The 19,052-nt window shown below is 32.2% G+C and overlaps 2 protein-coding genes across 4 annotated transcripts; both read left to right on the top strand.

Annotated features, from left to right (window-relative positions):
* The first annotated feature begins 743 nt into the window (after window positions 1-743).
* On the top strand, window positions 744-8,742 carry LOC133817704 (protein STRUBBELIG-RECEPTOR FAMILY 3-like). Of its 2 annotated transcripts, none has more exons than XM_062250285.1 (17): window positions 744-915; window positions 1,130-1,300; window positions 1,818-1,947; window positions 2,040-2,111; window positions 2,920-2,985; window positions 3,107-3,178; window positions 3,269-3,340; window positions 3,431-3,502; window positions 3,584-3,649; window positions 3,742-3,807; window positions 4,275-4,693; window positions 4,812-5,284; window positions 6,144-6,415; window positions 6,913-7,051; window positions 7,729-7,865; window positions 7,959-8,115; window positions 8,195-8,742. In XM_062250285.1, exons 2-17 carry the CDS (start codon window positions 1,150-1,152, stop codon window positions 8,291-8,293), a joined length of 2,463 nt encoding a protein of 820 aa, XP_062106269.1. In that variant the 5' UTR covers window positions 744-915; window positions 1,130-1,149; the 3' UTR covers window positions 8,294-8,742. The 2 variants fall into 2 exon arrangements, with proteins under 2 accessions (XP_062106269.1, XP_062106268.1); XM_062250284.1 differs by having other exon boundaries at window positions 1,117-1,300.
* A 1,112-nt stretch (window positions 8,743-9,854) lies between these two features.
* On the top strand, window positions 9,855-14,967 carry LOC133817702 (secretory carrier-associated membrane protein 1). 2 transcript variants are annotated; one of them, XM_062250282.1, is made up of 13 exons: window positions 9,855-10,196; window positions 10,939-11,004; window positions 11,855-11,956; window positions 12,066-12,128; window positions 12,608-12,641; window positions 12,740-12,862; window positions 13,241-13,303; window positions 13,386-13,479; window positions 13,823-13,868; window positions 13,967-14,034; window positions 14,170-14,218; window positions 14,429-14,494; window positions 14,579-14,967. In XM_062250282.1, exons 1-13 carry the CDS (start codon window positions 10,143-10,145, stop codon window positions 14,663-14,665), a joined length of 915 nt encoding a protein of 304 aa, XP_062106266.1. In that variant the 5' UTR covers window positions 9,855-10,142; the 3' UTR covers window positions 14,666-14,967. The 2 variants fall into 2 exon arrangements, with proteins under 2 accessions (XP_062106266.1, XP_062106267.1); XM_062250283.1 differs by lacking the exon at window positions 10,939-11,004 and having other exon boundaries at window positions 9,856-10,196.
* The last annotated feature ends 4,085 nt before the right edge of the window (window positions 14,968-19,052 follow it).

Here is a 19,052-nt window from a genome sequence, read left to right as displayed (position 1 = left end):
ATAAATAAAATTAACTAGTTGATGCATTTACAATTCAAATAGAAACTTTCATTAAGTTGAGTCATTGTCACATGCTGTAAGAAATAAATAGTTGATATTATTTAACTTTTAATCACTTGTTTGAAGAAAAATTCATTACTGAATTTTAGTCAATTCTATTTTCTTATTATGCAACCACCATAGAAGAAAACATTGGAAGGAAAAGAGGAAGCAGTGTAATGTACGCGCACGTTATAGAGCGTGGAGAAGTATCAACCAGTTCTCAAAGACAAGCAAAACAGATATGCATATGACTAGACTAGAGTATAGTGTAGCTCAGTTCTTGGTTCTTGGGGAGAGAAACAGAAAGATAGATAGAGATAGTGGTAAGAGAGAGAAAAACAAAAACCAAAATAGAAACAGAAAACAATCATATAAATAAAATTTATTTATTTAAAGAAAGTTAATTCAGAAATAAATAAATACCCCACTCCAAACGCCTGCCTTTTGTTTTTTTTCTTTCTTTCTTTTCTTTTCTTTTCTTTTATTTTCCCTCTCTTGCATTTTCTTTTTTTCTTTTTCCAGCTCTTTCTAAAAGGATAGGGTTTCACAGTCACAGATTTTAATTTATAAACAATATTTCATAAATAAGGATGAGTTATTATTTTATAATAATTGGCTGTAATAACAAGTCTTAACTTTATGAACAATTTTGAAGTAATAATAATATTAATGGTTACGTATCTTGCTACTCCATTACTGAATTCATTGAATCTTAGCTCCTAAGTTTAATGCTATAGCTAAAAACTTTTCTCTCTAATTTATTTTTACTGAAATCTCTCAGCTTTTTCAGAAAGTTCTCTTCACTTTTGGTCTTCTTATTCCCTCCATCTACCTTCCACATTTGCCAAAATCCTTACACTACTCACCTCCTCTGTAAGTCCCTTTCCATTTTTGTATATATTTCTATATATGTATAATTATTCACCGTACACATAGACATACAGTGTAAATATATACGGACGAAGATAGGTTTTTCTGGAGTAATTGATCTTGTTTCTCGTTTAGTATTGTAAATTGGGTCTGTGTTTATTTTGGTTTGTTGCCTGTAAGTACATCACGGACTTTTTTTATTAGGTTCAATTTTCAGATTGAAGAATGTTTGGGTGAATGGTGTTGTGGAAAAAGTGTTTGGGAGTAATGGGTAGGAGGAGATCTGTCCTGAACTGCAAGAACTTGAAGATCCATTCACAGTTGCTACTTGGGTTAGTATTGATCTGCTTGGCCCAAGTGTCGGTTGGTATCACAGATCCTAATGATGGTAAGACTTTGTTTTGGGCTATGCTTTTAGTATCTTAGTTTGTTCTGCAGTTTAAGTCCCGAGAAAATTTGCCAAATAAGCAGAAAATGAGTGTTCTAACTTGGGTTCTTTTGATAATGTCGTCAAAAATTCTTAAATTCACTTAAACTGAGTTACTGTTTTTTCGGCTGGTATTGGGGTTCAAAGTTTTAGTTAACAGAAGATTTAGAAAACTGTGGTTTACCCCTTTTTATCTTTTTTTTTTTACATATATATTATGAGAGAATTGATTACCCCTTTTTTTACATATATATTATGAGAGAATTGATTACCCCTTTTTATCTTTTTTTTTTTTTTACATATATATTATGAGAGAATTGATTAATCTATACTTGCTTTAAACTTTTTTCTCGAGGATATATGGTTTTTGTTTTTCTATATGTTTAGTTCAATCTGTTTCTACTAGTCTGACTTGAGTTTTTAATTGCTTTTTTAACGTCTTCAATATTTTTCATCCAAACTGTTTATATTGGTTCAGTTGCTGCAATCAATAACTTGTATATCGCACTGGGTTCTCCTGTTATTCCTGGGTGGGTTGCATCTGGAGGGGACCCTTGTGGTGAAGCATGGCAAGGTGTACAATGCAATGAGTCTCAAATATTGAGAATGTACGGTAACCTCCGTTATCAACTTATTTATTAATTGATGCTGCTCAGTCTTGTGACAGTGCGATTTTCTTACGGTTGTATGGGATTTATAGAGTTCTTAATGCTGCTAATCTGGGAGGAGAATTAGGTGGTAATCTCGGAATGTTCACTTCTATCATGGTAATGTAAGTGGTACCATCTCTCACCCCTCTCTGTGCAAACGAGTTTTCACTGTTTACTATTTCTTTTTTTGATTGGAAAGTTGTGTAACATTATACAGTATGATTCAGCTTACAAGATACCAAGCAAAAGTCAAAAGACATATGTCGGTATTTACTATCATTGAACGGGCTTTGAAGTTGACTATGTTTAGAATTGTTTAGGTAATAGGAGTTTGGGGGTGGACAGCTGAAAGTGACTTGCCTCTGATATCCGGGGACACTAAGCATCACCTTCCCTGTTTTTTCTCTTCCCTCTTTTACCTTGTGCTTTGTAGGAGGGAGAAAATATATGAAAGAATGAAAGGTGTATTTTCTAGGAAGGTAAAGGGAGAAGACCAAAATCCTCTCTCTTGTTTGGTATGAGGGAGAAGTGGTAGGAAAAGAAATGGATAAATTTTGTTTGTAGAATGACACTTTACCAAGAGTGGACAATTCCCTCCTAGAGTCTTTCCAATGTGGGTTTGTTGAAGTTTATTATTAAAGTTGAGGATTTCAGATACATATCTCATCTCTCTGCTTCAAATTTTCTGTATACTAAACAACCACTTTAACCCCAAATTTATCCAAAAATCTCTCCACCTCTCTTCTTCTCCCTGCTACCAAACACCTAATTAGGAGAAAAGAAAGAAACATCATACATATAGATGCTAGCTGGATTTTTTTTTATTACTCGTATAAATATGTGCTGCATATTTGAAAATATTAGCTAATAAATTTTCTTTTGAAGCACATGTATTAATCACTAATGCGTGTGCCATCTTTCCCGTGACAGTGATTTAAGCAATAACCACATCGGGGGTAGCATTCCGTCCAATTTGCCAGCTACGTTGCAAAACTTGTATGTTTGACTGTGATGCTGTAACTTCTAAATCTTATCATCTAAAAGTAACTAATGTTTTAAAATTCTCCTACTTGTTCTCATCACCTTATGCAACTTGTATGATTCCATTTCTTGGCAGTTTTCTTTCGGCTAACCAATTTATTGGAAGCATCCCGGATTCTTTATCAACGTTGAATCAGCTGGCAGCCATGTATGTAATTTACTTAATATGTCTTGATTCGTCTTGGTCAGGCGCCACCCCAACGTTTGCCTAATCTTACTTGAGCTGTTTTGCTTTCAGGTCTCTTAACAACAACTTTTTAACTGGAGTAATTCCAGATTCCTTTACAACTCTCACTGGGTTGATAAATTTGTAGGGTTTCATTCTCAACTTTTTGATTCTCATCTTCAAAGGACCTGTTTCCTCTATTTATAATTGACAAGGCCACTTGTCATTTTGCAGGGATTTATCCAGTAATAATTTGAGTGGGGAGCTGCCACCATCTTTAGAAAGTCTGTCATCTCTAACAACTCTGTGAGTGTTTCATGTGTAATTGATAGAGCAACTGTTATGTTACTAACTCACTAAGATTAGAGCTAACTATTCAATTGGCAGGCGTTTGCAGAACAATCAGCTTTCTGGACCACTGGATGTCTTACAAGATCTTCCCTTGAAAGATTTGTACTCCTCTAATTCACATTTCATCTAGTATTTAATTAAAATATTGGCATTATATTATTATTATACTCATACTTTGTTCCCTTGTTCAACAGGAATATAGAGAACAACCTTTTTTCAGGACCTATACCACCCAACTTGCTCAATATCCCAAACTTCAAGTAAGAGTGATAAATTATGACATACCTTTATTTTCTTTTGAAGAGGTTAGCTTTTTAGTTTCAATTAGACGTACAAACAGAGTTTAAGCTTGTTGATAGGATGTCTGTTATCATGGTAAATTTTGAAAATTTTCCCTCTGAATTTTGTATATGCAAACTAAAAATTTATTGCTTTGCAATAAATTTAAGAAAAGTGATAAATATAATATATACACACAAGATATTCTGAGTTAGAAGTAGAACATTTGCATGGATTTTATGTCCAAAGAACTGCTATTACGACCAAAGCACGAAATATATATTTTTTATATTTGCAAATCTCTTTTTTTTTTTTTCAACTCGAAATCCTTGTAAATAATACAATGCTATGTTAGGAAGTAATATCTTGATGTTGAAAGCTATAAGAAGACTCTTGTTAAATTATGTCTCTTTACACATATTTTTGTTAACTTTGATATTTATTGCAGAAAAGATGGAAATCCGTTTAATTCTACTACTGAAGCATTACCTCCCTCAACGTCTCCAACTCTATCACCACCTTCACCACCACTTTCTGGACCGCCTTCTTCTAGGACACCTTTTTTCCCTATTGGGAAAACACCTCCAAAACAGGCTGATGGACCATCCACATCTGAGTCTTCAAATTCTGGTGGACCAAAGAAATCCCTAACCACCATAAAGGTGGTTTGGATATCAATTGCTGGGGTGTTGTCATTTATAGTATTAGTATTAGCCCTTGTCCTTTTCGTTCCAAGATGTAGTAGACAAAGAAGATCTCCTGATAGAGTTTCCAAACGGCATCAAATAGGTGCATATCAAGGTGACAGGGAAAATCTTCCTAGAGACAATGGGACCCTGGCTCAACCAACCAATCAAATTCAAAAAGGCAAATAAATCTTCTTTATTTTTTATTTTCAACCAAGTAAAAAAGCTGGTAATTTGTTGCATTATTCTTATGTCAGTCATTTGATTAATGTCTCATATGCTGAAATTTTGGTGAACAGTCACAAAAGAAGCAGCTAGCCCGAAAGAGAATATTCAAACAGAGACTAGAATAACTGGAGCGATTCCGAAGCCACAAAATGAGCAAGACACAAATGTGCAAAGATTAGGCACAATACCAAAACGACATGATCATAAGATAGACTTTGGTTCGCTTGATGAGTATTTAATGATGCCTCCTCCACCCCCTCCTCCACCTCCACCTCCACCTCCACCTTCTCCCCCTCCCCCACCTCCTCCTCCTCCTCCTCCCCCTCCTCTTAATGAGAAGGTTATTGTGGAGCCTAGCACATCCTCTGACGTGATTATAGCAAAGCCTTCCACCAAAGCTACCAAAGCTAGTAGTTCCTTAACTTCTGCAAAGTTTTTCAGTATTGCGTCCCTTCAGCAATTTACAGACAGTTTTTCTCAAGATAATCGTATAGGAGCAGGCACGCTGGGAGTTGTCTATAGGGCTCAGCTTCCTGATGGAAAGGTGTGATTCTTATCATACATTTAGCTTGCTTTATGTCAAATTTAGTCTGGTGGATTGGTAAACTAGAATCTTCCTTGATTTTTTTTTCCTTTAAACAAAAATCATTTTTTTTCATAATATCTGTTTATATATTTAGTACCCTTTTTTTTGGTGCTAAATCCAGATGCTTTGATCTTTTCCTCTCTCACCTTAACTTATTTCACCAGTTTTCTAGCTTGAAATACAATGATTTTTATGTTTGATTCTGTGCCAATCATATTCTTTGTGAAAGATACTAGCAATTCTATTAAAATGATTTTGAGTTGGGAAATGTATTTCTGTAGGACTAGCTACCATATTTATAATTTAAATGGCTGTGCCTTACATTGTGGGAAATTATAGAGCATTGAGATTACTGGGTGCAAGAGGGGTCATCTATAGTGTTTGGTTGATTTTGCCAGCTTTATATGTCAAAAAGTGCTCAATGACTTTTCTAGTATCTTAGTATAGTACTGCTTGTTTATGTTTACTGAATCTTTCCCTGAATGTTCTTGATTGATAAACACTATATTAATCAATATTTAATGCATTATGGTTCAAGAGATAAGATGATGACAGAAGTTGTGGCTTTTGATAGATACGTAAGAAGAAAGAGAGAGTCTAATCTGTTCGACAAATATCATTTATCTAATTAATAATAATCTTTGTTTAATAGTATTGGATATCATGAATTACACCCATACGCACATATTATATAAATAACTATATATATGGAGACATTATTCAAACCACATGATATATATATTTATATATGATTACATGTCTGTTTGTGCATGTGACGCTGTGTTTTTAAAATTGTTCTTTTGGTATGCTTTTACAGCTACTCGCAGTCAAGAAATTGGACAAAATAGCCTCTAGTCAGCAGAAGGATGATGAATTTATCGAACTTGTGAACAATATTGATAGAATCAGGCATGCCAACGTTGTTGGGCTCATGGGTTACTGTGCAGAGTATGGTCAAAGACTTCTTGTCTATGAATATTGCAGTAATGGTTCGCTGCAGGAGGCTCTGCACTCAGATGATGAATTTAAAAGGAAACTTTCATGGAATTCTCGCATCAGAATGGCACTTGGCGCTGCAAGAGCCCTGGAGTAAGTAACAATTTCAGTGGCAATGTTTGAATATGCTCATTTACCACATTTTTATTATTATCCTAGTGCAAATATGAGATGGTTACTTCTTCCTCAGAATTTCTCCACACTTAACCCCCTCTCCTTATTATTAAGTGGATCAGGTCAGGCAGTTGAAAATGTGATATTGCTATCCATAAATTTTCTGCTGCTTTGGGTGCAACCGGCCTGAAATTTTTAGGAATTCATACTGCTTAAGCATTAGATCAAAGTGGTGATATTGAATGCAATTTAATCTCTTTTGGTCTCTCACCTTAAATGCAAAGAGCAAATGAACTCATCATTGCATTTTTGTGCATGTATAATATAGTGTATCAGTTTGTAATGAGTTCCCTATACCTTTAATCATGTGCTTAATCATGTGCTCACTGGAGAGAAAATCTATTTTTTTTTACTTAAATGACAATTTTTTGGTGACATGCACCATCTAGATTACTAAACTTTGTTTGTGTGTGAAGGTATTTGCACGAGGTCTGTGAGCCACCTGTTGTACACAGAAATTTCAAGTCTGCCAATGTTCTTCTTGATGATGACCTTTCTGTGCGATTATCAGATTGTGGTTTAGCACCCTTAATATCATCAGGTTCTGTGAGCCAGGTAAGTCATAACCCTGCTTTTTCAAACATCTTTCCTAGAATCAAGTTGTTCTATATTAAATTTTTGTTATTTGATTTCCCTGATGGTTGATTATAATTAGCAAGTAATTATGTCAAATAATGATTACAATGAGGACATGAGGAGAGATAGCCTTTTAAACCATATTTTCTAGAAACAAATAATCTTAAGAAATCTTCATTGTTGTTGCTCGTGAAAGTTGACCATAAAGCGCTGTAGAGATGAACATAAGAAAACAGATTTTGAATGCTCTTATGAGCTTGAAGGTGCTTACTCCAATACAAACGTATAGGTTTAGATTTTCCAAGTTAAGTGCTCTTCATGTGGTCCTTCGATTTGTTCATTTTTCTCACTGGTCCCCATTTTCAGGTCTGTTTATTGCTCTATAGGGGCTTCTTGTTCCTAATTATAACTTATATATGTAGGAAAAAAAATGAAGTGTTGGCTTGCCCTACTTTTGTTTGCCTCTCTTTCCTTCGCATGATTTTCTGAACATAGGTTGAAAGAGCCTGTTGAAACATTAGAAAAATATTTAATCTTTTCACTTTCATGCACACGGAGAAGAATTATTTGCTTTATCTTACATCTGCCTGTAATTTGAGCCCACCTTTTGACAACTCAACTACAATAAATTCTGAGAGCTCTTTCTGTACTCTCAGCTCTCAGGACATTTGCTAACAGCATATGGTTACGGAGCTCCCGAATTTGAGTCAGGAATTTATACTTCCCAGAGTGATGTTTACAGTTTTGGCGTGGTTATGCTAGAACTTTTAACAGGCCGAAAGTCCTATGACAGGTAGAAAATACAACAATCCTGCATTCACCACTTTCATTCTCCTTTATTTTCATGTGTAACTTAATTTCATCACACAAAATTCTGAACATATAGGAATCGGAATCGAGGAGAACAACTTTTGGTCAGGTGGGCAATGACCCAGCTCCATGACATTGACGCATTGTCAAGCATGGTCGATCCTTCTCTGCATGGAAAATACCCTGCAAAATCCTTGTCACACTTTGCCGACATAATCTCTCGATGTGTTCAGGTAAACATTTTTCTTGTACTCTAATGGAGTGGATCAAGTTTCATTTCCTGTATCCTAACCGTGTGTATGCACTTAACAGTCGGAGCCTACATTCAGGCCGCCGATGTCTGAAGTTGTCCAGGACCTCTTAGACATGATACGAAAAGAGCGAAATGGCAGTGGATCTAACGAAGACTGACTTGGGAGTGGCGGGGGGGTAAAAGAACATAATGTCTTGTATCTTGTGAATGATGAAGCTGCTAAGCAAAAGCTGAACTGGGGGATGTTAAAAAATGTTCCACCGTTTGTGAAAAAATCAATGGCAGGAAAATTCCCATCGTAACAGAGATCAGATAGATAAACTTTGGCCATTCACAGCTTCTCACCAAAGGGGAAATTGTTCTTTGTCATCGTTCATCATCAGCTTAAGAAGACCTCTCTGGTTGTGAAACATGTTCCGATTTTTTTGTGTCAATTGTGGTTATTATCATTATTATTTTGTATCATTCTATTATTTATTAATTAAGCAATGAATGGTCATGTTTATAGCATACTAGAGCTAACCCAATCGTTTGGTGGTTATTGTTTGGTACCCCTAATTATTCTTCTTCTCTTCGTAATGGGAATTTTTTTTTTTCCTGTGCTGCATTTATTGTTTGTTTAATTTTCATTTTAGGAGCAAGTGTGGTTGCCATTACCATATTTTTCAATACTCATTTTTTTGCCATTACTATATACTAATTTATTGTATTATAAAAATAGATTCGGATTGTTGTCTCATCATAAGTTTATTATGATAATGTGCACACAATTTACACCAAAACATTCTAAATACTTAATCAACTTCCAGGCAAACTATATCTGTCATTTATTTATATTTATAAAGAATAAAGATTGGTTAATACAATTTTTGAGATCAAATTAATTTCATTGCTGAAGACGTTATGCAGTAAAAATATATCGATTTCAAAAAAAGCAATTTATATAAGCAAATCATTACTTATTTATAAATTGAAATAGATAATTATGTAAAGACACAATTCATAAAACCTAAATGAGAGATAGCAAAAAGATGAAGAGGAAAGGGAGGCTAGAGTGTATTGTAAAATACAGAAAAAAATATTCTAGGTTACAAAACTAATAAGCCAAGTCAAAAAATATAAAATAACAATAATTAAGAAAAGACTAAAATATCATCAAATAATAACTTTAACATTCTCTCAAACTCACGATGCAGCAACCATAAATATTGAGAGTTTGCCCACTAGAACTATATATATATATATATATATTAGGGAAGTATATATTTTTATGTTACATATCCCCCACATATATATTTGTAACATTTAGTTCATTATTTTTAAAGGATTATATATAGAATGTTTGACTGCTATATATATATATATTAGGGAAATATATTTAATTAGTTTAATAATTACTGTTGGAGATGCAATTTCAAATTACAGAAAAGAGAATCTTACCACTAAACTAACCACATTTTTATTACAAAACAAAAGTTTTGACCAGGAAAATCAAATCAATCGTAATAATTGGTCAGAAAATATTTACTGTAAAGGAGACAATAATTTTGTATGTTTATTGTGAAAAAAGGTTTTACTACAGTCAATCTATAATAATTTCAACAATAAAATTATTATATATACCCCCTTTTCTCGTTCCAAACAAACGATACCATAATATTGTTTAATTTTAAAAGTACCATTTAGAAATAAATAATTAATTAAATGCATAAGTTATCGTGCTTTGAAAGCACCGTAGCCGAAGAGTTTCTTTCCTTTCCCTCGTTATCGTTCACGCGCCAACACTTTCCCTTGGTTTCTCGTCAAATTTTCTCGCCAAACAAACCTGTTATCATTACCTTTCATTTTCATATACACTCTCTCACTCTTTTCAAATTACCATAGCAACCAGAACCTGAAAGCTTTGCTCCATCACCGGTAAATTTAAAAAGTTAAAGCCCTATTCTTCGTCATTCAGATCTCCCTTTTTGCTTACTCCGACAGGTTTAGATCTGCTGGTTCGGTTCCATGAGTCGCTACGATTCTAACCCTTTCGAAGAGGAAGAGGTCAATCCCTTCGCGGTAAGTTCTATCCTCAATCTTTATCTGTATGTGTATAGCCAATTGCGAGGGTTTGTGAAATTCAACGCGCGAGATTAGGTGTATTCTTCTTATGTTTGTGCGATTTCGATTTGTAGTTGGGTGAATGAGTCGGCTTTCGGCTGATTTATTGTAATTGTTGAGATTATCTTAACTCTGTGAATCTATAATGTAGCTCATCAGATTGTGATATCGTTTATTATTATTGTTATTTTATTAAAAACATTTTGTCGCCGGTTTTAGTTAAATGGATCTTCTGCTTCGTTTTCGATTTGGATAATTGGATTAGGGACAACACGATACCTTTAGAAAAACCGAATCTCGAATCTAAACACATTAGTTTTTGAATGCTACTTTCCTTTCTTATCCTGTTTTAGTTATGTGCTAGAAATTTTACTAGTTAACTCGATTCATGGAAACTTATAATATGATATTTTAAAGAAGGAAAATTGTGTGTGCTTTATTGATTAGTTCTACTCTTTATTTTGTTCTTCTTTCACGAGATGTGTTGATGTTTGCTTAAATTCATTCTTTCTTTTCTTTCTGAATTCTGATTATTCATATGCTTAATATAGGAAAATTCAATTTAGCCACAAACAATGGGATCATATGCAGAATGTGTGTAATTATGTTTATTTGTTTGCTATGGTCGAGTTTTGTTGCTTAATGAACAAACAAAGTGCCACTTGTTTTGATCTGGAATGTTTAATGTTCTAAATATTAGGACCAAGGAGGTAGAGGGAAGGGATTGGGGCAATCAAATTATGGCGGAGGTGCTTTTTACATGACAGTAAGTTTTAGAATATAATAAACATATGTTAAAATTTGAAAAATGAGGGAGTGCATAATTTGAATATTTGATACAAACTAATCCTTGACTTTTTGTATGGTCATAGAAAGCATACTTGAGGCTTGCCTCACACTTAGGTTGTCAAAAATAGCCTTAAGGTCTACTAAAGAGGCTTACCTTTCCCTGGTGTGAGGTGCCACATTTGTTGGCACCTAACCATATTGTGGGAGGGGTATTATTATATTGTGTAATAATAATAATAATGAGACCCAAACAAGTACTTTTCAATATTTTTTTAAAATTAGCAGTAGTAAGAACATGTGAATCAGATTTTGAAGATTGTTGTGTTTGTTCATAAGAATCAAAAGCAGAATAACAAACAAGTTACAACAACGACTCTTGAGGAACCTGAAAATAATATGCTATACAAGCACTAATTAACAAATATAGAATTTTACGTTCATAAACACCAAATATTAATAACATTCTCATTTTGTGTTCATTTACACCATTAGTATGTTCCTTCAACTAACAAATCATCTTTTAGTTCTGATAAAAAAAAATCTTTTACTGGAAAAAGGAATGAACAACTTTTTCATTTATATATTGTGTTTAAGATGTTAGATGTTTGAATGTTAAGCTGTGGTTTGTTTGAGACTTGTCTTATTTCTAGTATTATGTTTATATTATGTTTATGGTATATGATTAATGGATTTTTCATTATTAGTTCTTGTTATTTTTACACTTTAAAGTGTTTCGTAATGGAAAGCTTGAGGCTTATGCCTCAATCCTTTTTGGTACTTAAACTTGCCTCTTTTAAACATTTGCTATTTTGTTGATTTATTTTTAGAATCCTGGAAGTGTTCCCCCAGCAACCTCAAGGCTTTCACCCCTACCTCCTGAACCTTATGATCGTGGTGCAACAATCGATATTCCTCTTGACAATGCAAAGGTAGATTGCGTTGTGCACTAATCCTCATCCTCAGTTTATGTACTTATACCCTGGTTATTAATTTATGCAAAATTTCCTTATTCTGAAATTTGGTTTGTTTTATTCTTAGGATATAAAAGCAAAGGAGAAAGAACTTCAAGCAAAAGAAGCCGAATTAAGAAAGAGAGAACAGGTATTCGTTTTTGCTTCTTATATTTCATTAATTAGTTTCTGAAATTTTAATTTACTTCTAAATTGCATATGCTTTTATGTTTGTTATGTTATATTTTCTTGTTCATGTTTTTGTTGTTTGAGGCAAATATGAAGACTTTCTTTTCTAGTGATTTGCTTTAAACTTAAATGCTTACTAAGAATAACATTTAGCCATTTTGTTGATTGAGTTGTATGTTAGTAAAATATTGAATTGTATTTTGTTTACTGTTTTTTATTTTTGAGTTGTTATCTCAACCTTTTCTATACAAGTGTGGACAGTTTTATTGCTTTGATTATTTTACTTATTTGTGTATGGTATAGAATCTTAATTTTAAAGGTAATGTTAATTTTAAATTTGAGTTTGGATACTCTTATGCTTTTATATAGAAATTATTCCTACGTACGCTTTTAGGCTCTAGTGGTGATTTTTTCTTAACAATTGATTGCTATGGTTTACAGGAACTGAAAAGGAAGGAAGATGCTATTCAACGAGGTTCTACCATTCTCTTAAATGTGCTTCAAAGAAACCCATGGCCATGCTGTGCCATGTATTTTTTACATAAATATGAATCACTTGTTTTGTTTTGGCAGCTGGTATTGTTATAGAGGAGAAAAATTGGCCACCGTTTTTCCCTATTTTCCATCATGACATTGCAAATGAAATACCGATTCATCTCCAAAGGATCCAATATGTTGCATTTACAACATTTTTGGGTATGTTCAAATGCTTTCTGTCTGGAAAGTTTTCATTGTTTATACTGTTTAAAATTGCGCTATTTGCTTGATATTTTTTTTTATTATCATACATTTATTTATTTAATGAAATGCAAGTTTTTTATGTTTGATTTGTATTAGTGTTTAGTAGTAAGAGTAGCTAACTGATATTAAACTTTGTAGTAAGTAGGGAGACTAGTATCAGCATTTTCATTTTATTTTCACAAATATAATGGTTGTGACCATGCGATTATTGGTTTAGGCATTTATAGTTACCCTTTACATTTGTATTGTGTTTGTATAGAGAAAGTAGTAATAAATTGGAGTGTTTCGTTATTTCGTGACTTGAACTATTAAAAACTTTTTTTTATTCTGCAGGTTTGATTGTGTGTCTTTTGTGGAATATTGTTGCTGTTACTACGGCCTGGATCAAAGGAGAAGGTCTGGTTCGCAAATTAAGTGCTGGCATCATAACCGCATTGACTTTCTGCTTAATTTGGTCTGAACTTGTCTTTGCTTGTAGGTCCAACAATATGGTTTCTGGCTATCATATACTTCATTTCGGGGGTTCCTGGAGCATATGTTTTGTGGTATCGCCCCCTTTATCGTGCAATGAGGTACTTAGTACTTTGTGATATGGTATTGTTTATACATGACCAGGAAAAAGAAAAACAGTAAAGTGTATGGGACTTGCCATTTGACAGGCCTGTAAATTGATTCCAAAGCTGGATTTGTGAATCACGTGAGTCATATTGTGCCGTAGGTCGAATAATATTTTTTTAATTTGATTAGTTGTTTGGAAGATGTACTAGTTGTTTGAAACATTTTTTGTTATGATCTCCGTTGAGTCATTACTTCGTTCTAGCAATAGAATATTTTATGTGGTCAACTTGATTGCTTTTTTTCAAAAACTGCATATTAGCTTTCTTGCTAACTATTATTATGGGCGTTCTATTACAGGACTGACAGTGCTTTGAAGTTTAGTTGGTTTTTCTTGTTTTATCTGGTAAGCATCAGAGAGAGATGATTCTTATATTTCCTATCCAATAAAAAAAGGACGACGATAAATATTTCTTACTTCTCTGCCCTGGTTTTTCCTTGTAGCTCCATATTGGCTTTTGCATCTTTGCTGCAGTTGCTCCTCCAATTATTTTTAAGGGGAAATCTCTCACGTAAGTGTTCTTTTTGTTCTCATGAGAGAAGATTATTGATTAAGTTATCATATTTTCTACAATCATGGCCATCTTAGTGTCTTACACATATATTTCTCTATCTGGAACTGATTTTTGTTTCTGTTTCATGAACAGAGGTATTCTGCCTGCAATAGATGTGTTAGGTGATCATGCTTTGGTCGGGGTAAGTTTCTATCTTCTAGTTCTCAATGTTAAGAAAATTAACTGCGGGTTCACTTAAAAGAGTAGTAATAAATAAGGATACTAACTTGTATTAATATGGACCACTTTATTTATTTTAGTTTCCTTCGCTTACATGGGTTTAACTGCTTTAGGATTGTACCTAATATTGGAAAGAAGTCGAGTAGTGACGAAGAATGTTTAATTGTTGCAGATTTTCTACTTCATTGGATTTGGACTGTTCTGTCTTGAATCACTGCTCAACATTTGGGTTATTCAGGTACAGTAGTAGTATTCTGAATGCTGACCATCTTGGTCATACTACTATTGTGACCAATTTTCTGATAATTTCTTCCACGTGCAGCAAGTATACATGTACTTCCGAGGCAGTGGTAAGGCTGCAGAGATGAAACGTGAGGCTGCTAGATCAACTATGATGGCAGCACTATGATATGGTGGCCTTCATTTTGGGGAAGGTACTTAGGAACACCGGGCGATTTTCCAACATCCAATTTCTTCGTTTGCCCATTCCTTCATCGGTTCGATTCACAGCTTGTTTTGTAGTTATTCTTGATGTTTTTTAATATGTTGTTAATTAGAGAGGCATGTTCAAGGACCAGATGATTGAGATGGGATACTTGTTACAAACTTAGTTGTGCAGTCAGAGATAGTTGCATCTTTGAGTCCCATCTTAAGTATTGTTTTCTTTCACATTTGATTTTTATTAAAAAAAAAAGCGATTGTTTCTCTCTCTCTCTCCCTCCCTTCCACTTTAGGGATACTGATTTGAACTCAATATTTGTGGTCTTTCACGGATTTTTGTTAGGGTTGTGGTGTCTAAATTCTGAATGGTTGAACAAGAACATGGGTGCAGCATGGAAATTATATGCCAACTTTCTGTCATAAATTATGAGTCGGTGGTCGTACCCTGACCAGATTATTTATATAAGTTATACAGTATTGGCAAAATTGTGAGTTTATGCGTACTTTAAATAGAAGTGTGATAATATTATGAATTCTATTCATTTTTTTTTTGGCAATGAACAAATTCATTGAATAAAAATAACAATGCATCATAAGGAAGAAACTTCCTTTAGTCAAAATTAGCTATCTGTTAACGCAAATAATTTGCATAATCAATCTATGAATATACATGTAATATGGATATTCTTGCAAATTCAACATCCAATTCGAAAGTGTGTAGATATGAAAAAAGAGCTATATGATGGAGTATCTGTCAAGACCGCAATCATTGTTGAAACTTGTAGTGCTCAATTCAAATCAACTATGACAGTCAATCATTCTATGGAAAAGAAAACCAAAGATCTCTCTTAGGATAATACCTTGTACTCACTGGAACCATATTGGACCTGAAAATCAGTAGCAATTAGAAAAAGTAGGGAAACTTTAACTCAAAGGGCCAACAACTTCAAAAAATTAATTCGATATTATTATTAATTATGAAATTATTTTTTAGGAAGAAATTCAATATTTTAATTTATTCATTAAAAGAGAAATTGAAAACTAAACAATTAGTTATGAATTTAAATTAGATATTTTGACAATTAAAAAGTATGATTAAATAACATAGAGAACTGTTAATATGATAATCTTTAAATAAAAAATTTAAATACATTTAAAAAATTGAAATATTATTTCAACTATCACCACTGAAAAAGATGGAAACATATTTTCAAATCATTTTTCGCTGGGAAACTATTATAGTATTATGAGATGAACAAAAATAATCTTACTAGAATAATAGAAAGAAAAAAAATAGTCCCAAAACCAAACATAACTAAGAGAGAAGACTCTTTGTACAGATTTTAATATTGAAAATGGAAAATATTAACATAACAAAATATATAATTACTTTTAATAACGGGAAAATGTACAAGGCCCTGCATCCTCCGTAACTCTTCCTACTAGATGTTAAGTTCAGTATTTTGTCTTTATTTAGATTTCATGTTATGTTCATGTTCATTAGTGTCTTGTTCTGTCTTCTGTGTTTGTTTCGTTTTCTGATTTAGAGCTTACAACTTTGTTTCTATTTGTTGGGGCTGCCATTTAGCTGGTTTTGTAAACCAGCATAGTTAGCAAGGTCTTTGAGCCTTTTTCTGTACCTTTCTTTTTCAGTGAAGTATTATTATTAGTCCCCTGTGTTTGATTTGATGGGGGCTATTTCCACCCAAAAAAGAAAAGAAAAGAAAAGAAAACTTACACAAATTGATGAAATTCCATTAAAAAAAAAACAATCAAGACAAGATCTAATAAAAACTCGTAGGTGATAAAAGAGATGATCAAGAAAAGGAATTCGATATACAGAGTATTTCTTTTTTTTAATACAACGAAATAACTGTGGAGGCAATGATAAACAAAAATAAGAATTAGGAAAGGAAGTGAATCAATTCCAATTTACTTAGAGTGGAAATTGGTAATATTATTATCTTATGTTTGGAAGGAAGGAGGGAGAGTAAAAAATGGAGATTACGATGGATAGAAAGAATAGCAGCTCTCATTTATCTTGTTTGGTATGAGGGAAGAAGTTGGAAAGATAGAGATGTGATTAATTATTCAAATTATCATATTATCTTTTGTAATATAAATGTTTATTACTTTTTTAAAGGATAATAATGGTATTTTATATATTTTTGTTGTCTTTTTTTTTTTATTTTGAAACGTTGAGGGACACTATTGGTGGCATATGCAATATAATATCAAGTCCCACACATTTGAATTTAATATGTATTATGATGTATTACTAATGAGTCATCTCATGCGGTGTTAGGCACCTTAAGGTGCCAAATAACAACACTTTTTTTAATCCTTTCGAAAAGAAAATAATTGAATTTTATTGGTTTGGAGGGAGATGGCCTCTTTCCATCTCTCTCTTACCAAACAAATGATTCTCCCTCTTCCTTCATCTCTCTCCATCTGCCCCTTTTTTCTCTCTACCAAACATAGTGTTAGTATACCAAATCATGAAGCAGTTATATTGAAAAGAATGAATAAATTATTATTTAAATTTGACAAAGTAAATAGTTCTATAAATAATTAAAAGACGAAATATAGAGAACCAATAATATAATTGTGGAGATGAGAAAATGCAGGAGAAAACCAAATTAACAAAAGCAATAGATTTATATGCAATTCTTATCTCTATTCAATATCATTTAAAAAAATAAAAGATAATTTGTGTAGAAACAAGGGAATCAAATTGGTATGTTGAATGATAGATAATGACAAAAATCAGATTACTGCTAACAAAATTGAATAACACTTGAATACAATAGTAACCAAATATCTTATTGAATGTTGGATATGGTAATTTGTAGGCATAGCAACTTTGGAACGTGGAAAAAAACTTGGTACATAGATTCTTGACACTCATCTTCAAAATGCCTGCCTTTATTTTGGACTGATGTATACTAAGAAAAATCCACAAATGTTGTCTAACTATTTCAAGGGTTAAGAATGTACCTCAAACTGATCAAATCAAGAAAGATAGCAGATTAGAATTAAACTCTAATGACTTGCAACCTTGTTTGTTTGTGACATTTATCATTAGTGCTGCCAAAGAAATACGGGCAAATACTAGCAAGAATGGGAAGGAAATGCTGATTCAATTTTATCTAAAAGTTAAATAAATAATGTCAAAAAAATGTGTTTATATATTTATTTATATATATATATATAAAAGAGAGAATATAAATATTATTAATTAATAATTAAGATGATTTTATAAAAAGAAAAGAAAAGAAAAATATAATATTTAATTGATATGGGATTAAATTGAGCATAATTGCGAGAATTTTTTTTACTTTTTTTTCTTAGAGAAACCTATTTTACTTTTTTATTTTTTGCAAAATGAATAAAATTTAGCATTATTATGAGATACTCCATAATAATTTTTAAGGATGATTGAGTTTAGATTTTTCTTTGAGAAAAAACTTTTATATATATAAATATGTATTAATGTATACCTTTTAGAAGTTTTTTATTGACAAAAAAATGTTTAATTTATGCTTTTGATATCAAGAATTGCTAAGGCGTGCATTACTTAACTGCGACATAATGTCAGAGAAAAAAATTGTAAAAAATTGTAAAAAAGGAATAAATAAAAATAAAAAGTTTATGGTTGTCTAAATAATTAAATTTTATTCAGTGGTTACAGAATATTTGGCAGCTAAGCAGGTGTTTATCACTAAATTTACATAATGTATAAATTTCAGAAATTTTTGGTTTTAATATTTTTTTTACTTTAATAAAATATTCTAAATATTTAAGGAAATATATCTTTAAAACTAATTAAAAATAAATTTTTATTAATTATATTAATATAAATTTAAATATTATAAAATATGATATAAAACATATTTAATAATTATAATATAAATTCAAATGTTTAATAATCATAATATAACATATTTAATAATATAAATTCAAATTTTATAAATTATAATAATAATATAAAATCTTAATTTTTTACTAATATATTAATATAAATTCAAATATTATAAAATATTATTATTATTATAATATTTAATATATATTCAAAAACTAGATATTTAATAATTATATTAATATAAACTCAAATGTTATAAAATATTATTATGATAATAATATATTGTTATCCCTCAAAATTCAAGAGATGACGCGGTGAATAAGAAAGTGGCACGTGGCATCACAAGTCATGAAAAAACGACAAAGTATTGAAAAAGACTGATGAACAAAAATGGATAGGTCCAGGAATTATAGGGAAGTCGACCAGGCCTAAACCTTCTAGGGGTGGTCGGCCTGGCCCTAGCCCCCTATGGGTGGTCGGCCTGGCATGCTCA

This window comes from Humulus lupulus, chromosome 2 (genome assembly GCF_963169125.1).
Source record: "Humulus lupulus chromosome 2, drHumLupu1.1, whole genome shotgun sequence".
Classification (NCBI taxonomy): domain Eukaryota; kingdom Viridiplantae; phylum Streptophyta; class Magnoliopsida; order Rosales; family Cannabaceae; genus Humulus; species Humulus lupulus.
The sequence above is the reverse complement of the archived record's forward strand: the minus strand, read 5'-3'. Positions and strand labels throughout refer to the sequence as shown.

Excerpts from the sequence above, each read along its gene's own strand:
- LOC133817702 (XM_062250282.1), top strand. The coding sequence starts at position 10,143 with ATGAGTCGCTACGATTCTAACCCTTTCGAAGAGGAAGAGGTCAATCCC. Across the intron at positions 12,129-12,607 it reads AATTAAGAAAGAGAGAACAG|GAACTGAAAAGGAAGGAAGA; the intron begins GTATTCGTTTTT and ends TATGGTTTACAG. Across the intron at positions 12,863-13,240 it reads TGCATTTACAACATTTTTGG|GTTTGATTGTGTGTCTTTTG; the intron begins GTATGTTCAAAT and ends TTTATTCTGCAG.
- LOC133817704 (XM_062250285.1), top strand. The coding sequence starts at position 1,150 with ATGGTGTTGTGGAAAAAGTGTTTGGGAGTAATGGGTAGGAGGAGATCT. Across the intron at positions 3,341-3,430 it reads CTCACTGGGTTGATAAATTT|GGATTTATCCAGTAATAATT; the intron begins GTAGGGTTTCAT and ends GTCATTTTGCAG. Across the intron at positions 7,052-7,728 it reads CATCAGGTTCTGTGAGCCAG|CTCTCAGGACATTTGCTAAC; the intron begins GTAAGTCATAAC and ends CTGTACTCTCAG.